At 45.8% G+C, this 5,370-nt stretch overlaps 1 protein-coding gene across 1 annotated transcript; it reads left to right on the top strand.

Annotated features, from left to right (window-relative positions):
• The first annotated feature begins 2,130 nt into the window (after positions 1 to 2,130).
• LOC120670218 (probable aquaporin TIP2-2) lies at positions 2,131 to 3,690 on the top strand. The gene is made up of 3 exons (XM_039950281.1): positions 2,131 to 2,463; positions 2,565 to 2,812; positions 2,923 to 3,690. The coding sequence occupies exons 1-3, from the start codon at positions 2,334 to 2,336 to the stop codon at positions 3,289 to 3,291; spliced, it is 747 nt and encodes a 248-aa protein (XP_039806215.1). The 5' UTR covers positions 2,131 to 2,333; the 3' UTR covers positions 3,292 to 3,690.
• Positions 3,691 to 5,370: the final 1,680 nt, after the last annotated feature.

The raw sequence follows: 5,370 nt of genomic DNA, 5'->3' as shown, positions 1-5,370 counted from the left end.
AGAAAATGAATGTTTGCAAATGAAACTACAAGCCAGGGATAACATTTTCAATGGTGGAGATACGTCTGCTTTGTGCTAATCCAACGACTAATGATGATAAACACAAACTACCGTACAAACCTAATTAATCCAAACCTTGTCATCCGCATGCGCTCCTCTCTCTTTGCATTGTCAGCAATAAAGCTCGTGGCAAGAACGCAAGACCTGTCGTCGTTTTGCACCCCTAGTGGCCCCGGCCACGAGCGGGCCTGGCTGATTGGTCGGCCTCCCTGGGCCCCACGAATGATTGGTGGCCGCGGACGTCGCGTGCTTTCGGCGACGCGGATGCGACGGGACGGGCCACGGGCGGAGCACGCCGAGCGCCATATCCAAACCCCCGTCGAGACGCTTCTCCGATCCGCCGCCGGCGAGCGAGGCTAGCTAGCTGGGCACAGCTGGCGCGCCATCATTGGATAAGGGCCCTTGGAGACGCCACGTCGCCCGTGACCCCCCAGTTGTTGGTAGCGGGTCTTGGTGCGCTCTGGCTCAGCCCGGGTCGGGTCGGGTCGGATCGGCTCGCATGCATGAGGTGGGGCCGTGGGGGTCACGCGAACGTTAACGGTGTGTTTGCGTCAACAATTAACGGTCCGCTAGACAACAATTAAAGATGACACCAGCTTGATCTTCTGCAGCAAGCCGAAGGTGCGTCATGTTCTAGGCCTAAACATTTTTAGCAAATTGTGGCAAGTCCCTTATTCCACACACCGTATTTCTATGTCAAACTGAATAAATTTACTGTCATAGCAATTCTGGCTGCTAATGGTCTGGGCTGAATCCAGTTTTAATGGTCTGGTTTTGCTATATGGACTTGTTTGGTTCGGTGGCAAATGGGGTAAGATGTCTAGTCTGGTTTGGTCCGATACAACTTGTATATGGTCTGGGTTTGGTTCAGGTTGAGATTTTAAATGACTGTTTGCAGAATCAGCGCACTCGAATTTTCCAACCACTGGATGAAGATCCTATGACTGTCCTTCATCTTCAACCTCCAGTCAAGAGCATCGAACATGCTTGGTCCTCATAGGAAGAATCCCTCGCGGTGCTCATCGGCGGACGGCCGCATGAACGCCAACGGTGGTGGGGGCTGCGACGCTGGCCGCTTCAACTGCGGCAACGGCCGGTGGTCGGTGCTCAGGCTCTTCACGAGCGTGAGCGAGCGGTGCCCTGAGCTCAGTAGCTGGTGATGGCGTCCATCTCAACCATGGTCGTAAGCGCATATAGTTTGGTCTTGGTTTGGTTTCTGAGGCAAGCAGCTCTGTTTGGTACGGTTCGACCGAGGAGAATATTAGTAATTGGTGTGGTGCGATCTTGGTTCGGGTTTTAAACCGTTAGCAGCTTAATAGCAATAGGCGTATGACTTCTTTTTTAGATTAGATACACGTATGACTTAAGAGTAAAAATGGGTACATAAATGCACGCAAAGAGTCCATGTTTATGTCAAATAAAACAAATAGATGATATGTTTCACTTATAAATTAAAGAATTGATTCAAAAAAGATACCATATGTTAAACAGTATATGTAATTATAGTCCGCTAACCGAAATAGTGCCCGCTAAGTCTTGGGTACTACCCTAGCTAAAGCCGCTATCTTATTATAGCGGTAGCAGTAGGTGGTGGCCTCTACAGCAATTGTAGCCACTACCACCACTATTAGCTCATAGTCTATTAGTTTATTTTACCGAAAATTACTTTACCTTTACAAATTAAGTCTCGAATTATTTTTCAGAAAAAACTGTTTGGCAGAACTTATAATAATTTGGGATTAGCAGGGGGTGAGGCTCGATTTGGCTCCATCCATGCAGACTTGCAGAGGCAAAGGAGGGCACGGGTTCAGTGGCATGTGTACATGCTGGTCAAGGGTATGCCTCTGCTAAAATTAGATGTGGAACATGCATCGAATTCAATGGCTTGAAAATTATTGCGCTGCATTTCCAAATTTATTGTTCTATTTACATTTTCACTAAATGTAAAAGTAACGAACAACTTGGTTAGAACTGTTCCATCCTAATAACAAAGTTCAATAATGTCCTTTTCTATGTCATCGTACTTATGGGTTATGGCAAGTTAAGTACCACATCGGATCAATAGTAATACCAACCCGATCCAATATAGTCTGAAATAGTTGTTTCGCCCATTTATTTAGCATCTGAAGAGAGTTGAGTGAGGCATGCAGGCAGCTCCCCTATAAGAACGGCAGCTCATCGCCCCGTCCTGGATCTGTATCCTCAGCGAGTGGCTACCATCGCAACTCCTGCCCAGTCAGCTCGTCCCGGCAACCTCCCTTCCCACCGCCACAATGTCGGGCAACATCGCCTTCGGCCGGTTTGATGACTCCTTCAGCGCGGCCTCAATCAAGGCCTACATCGCCGAGTTCATCTCCACCCTCGTCTTCGTCTTCGCCGGCGTCGGCTCCGCCATCGCCTACAGTGAGTCACTCATCACCACTAAATGATTTGCGTGCGCGGCCCGCCCATGATGAACGATGCGTTTAATTAGCTGAGCAAACTGTATCAATGGATCGTTGCAGCCAAGTTGTCCGGTGGCGCGCCTCTTGACCCTTCGGGTCTGATCGCCGTGGCGGTGTGCCACGGGTTCGGGCTCTTCGTCGCGGTCGCCATCGGCGCCAACATCTCCGGCGGCCACGTCAACCCCGCCGTCACCTTCGGCCTCGCCCTCGGCGGCCAGATCACCATCCTCACCGGCATCTTCTACTGGATCGCCCAGCTCCTCGGTGCCATCGTCGGCGCCGTCCTCGTCCAGTTCTCCACCGGCGTGGTACGACGTCAAGTTCTCCAGATGTACAAGGAGCTCTCCGGCAGCCGCCAGTGCTCCAAAAGTAAGCATGCAAACAGTGCACTGACATCGATACCTTTTCTCCTGGGCAGGCGACCCCGACCCACGGCCTCTCCGGCATCGGCGCGTTCGAGGGCGTCGTGATGGAGATAATCGTCACCTTCGGCCTCGTCTACACCGTGTACGCCACCGCGGCCGACCCCAAGAAGGGCTCCCTCGGCACCATCGCCCCCATCGCCATCGGATTCATCGTCGGCGCCAACATCCTCGTCGCCGGCCCCTTCTCCGGCGGGTCCATGAACCCGGCCCGCTCCTTCGGCCCCGCCGTGGCCAGCGGCGACTTCACCAACATCTGGATCTACTGGGTCGGCCCGCTCATCGGCGGCGGCCTCGCTGGCATCGTCTACCGGTACATCTACATGTGCGGCGACCACGCCCCCGTCGCCAGCAGCGACTTCTAAGCGCCCCAAGTAGAGGGCCGTCGATCGGCGTGCATTGTTGTTTGGTTTCTCCCAATCCTAATGTTGGCAGCATAAAGTGAGGGTCAGGCTGTGATGAGCAGCATCGCAGCATGTCGTGTTTGGTTCGGAACTTCAGATCAAAGCCCCGGAGGCTGTGCACATGCGCTTGGATGATTGGTCATGTTTCTCCATTTTCTCATTTTTGTAACTTTATTAGTGTGAAGTTGGTGGGGTTCCAGAACCAGAGCATGCATTTCTGTTTAGTGTTTACTTTTATTGCGAGATTTGCAATAACTTATATTTAGTTTCTGCCTTCTGCATGGTTAAGATTGACCTGTTTGGATGGATTAAAGTTAGGTGCTGAACTTTAGCATATATGAAGCACTTATACTTTTAATAAAGTTATTGAATTTTGTCTAAATTGAAATTTTGCTCACCTTATTAACACACATGTTTGGATGGACTAGTGCTAAACTTTAGCATTTTAGACACTAGCACTTCCATCCAAACAACCTCTTATTATTAGCTTCCGTTTGTAAGACTAGTGGAGATGCACGTGTCCCAGTATTTAAAAAACATTTATATTTAAAACTATCACATGTTTAAAGAATAATTATATTTAAAATAACATGAGATTCAAAATTGATATAACAAAGCATCACAATATGTTGATCCCTTACCGAATCAACAAATTTATATCTATACCTCAAGTTTGAGCATGAAATAGACACTGTTGATACAACAATCCATGAGATACATTACTTGTACCCTAAACAAACTGTGCACATGAATACAATATTTTTAAATCAATTTGATTGACTTTTATGCAAGTACCAACTTTTATGCAAGTACCAAGTCAACCTACTTTTCATGCTACAATCCAACGACATTGCAGTCATTGTAACATGCTTCTTCCTTCCACTGATTTTGCTCCTTATTGGTTCCGGAAGTTTCATATCAAACAGAGTATCATGTTTCTTCTTACTCCCATCTATTTGACCTCCCTACCCCATTCTTCTACTTGTCTTTAGCAGTAAGTCATAGAAATCCATGCCGGATCAGGCATTATCATTATCCCGTCATATGAAATCCCATCAACACAACTCTCGAGGACAACCAATTTGACAACAACAGGTTTGACATCACGTGACCATTAATCTATCTATCTATCTATACTATAAAAGTTGAAACAATTGAAAACAATTCTCACCAAGATTAGGCCCACCGTATCCCTCACTGAGGCCCCACTTGTCAGGCCAAAAGGTTTGACTAAAGGGAGGGGAAGATTGATTTCGTCAATGTTTTCCACCAAAATCCTATTACTTTTTACATCAGCAATTTCCTATACCCACCTCTTGTACCCACATATTATTTTCCTTTAGCACACACATACTTTCCTTTGCATATTCATTGACCCACAATTCACGTCATTTTTTCTTTTGGAAGGATAATAATTGACATCATTGTTTATGGAAGGAAAAGAAAGACGTGTATTAACGTATTACTTTCCTTTACTATACACATACTTTCCTTTGCACATACGTTAACCCATAATTCACGTTATTTTTTTCTTTTGGAAGGATAATAATTGACATCATTGTTTATGGAAGGAAAAGAAATACGTGTATTATTTTTAGAATAAAAATAAATGGCATCGTTGCTTGATGGTTTTGGAAGGATATTAATTGACATCATTGTTTTATGGGAGGAAAAGAAATATGTGTATTATTTTTGAAAAGAAAATAAATAACATTATTGCTTGATGAAACAAAAATTAAATACGTGCCTGTGGCACGTACATCTTCCCTAGTAAGTAATAACATCAGCTCAATTTTTTGGTCCAACCAATTTGACAACACATCCCGCGACCATTAGTAAAACAATTTTATTTGCAGTGGAGTTATATATAGTATCACCTTGAAAAGCATTTGAAGCCGAGCAAATAAAAATGTTTGAAAAGTTGCTTCTGATTTTTTGGTTCTGAAAATCCAACACTAATTTTTAGAAGATAGTTTCTAAGCTCAGAAAGCTACGAAGGACTCATACAACTGAGCTTTCCATATAAATTTAGCTTTTCTA

Source organism: Panicum virgatum, chromosome 4N (genome assembly GCF_016808335.1).
Source record: "Panicum virgatum strain AP13 chromosome 4N, P.virgatum_v5, whole genome shotgun sequence".
Lineage (NCBI taxonomy): Eukaryota > Viridiplantae > Streptophyta > Magnoliopsida > Poales > Poaceae > Panicum > Panicum virgatum.
Note: the sequence above shows the minus strand (reverse complement) of the source record. Positions and strands in the feature narration are given on the sequence as shown.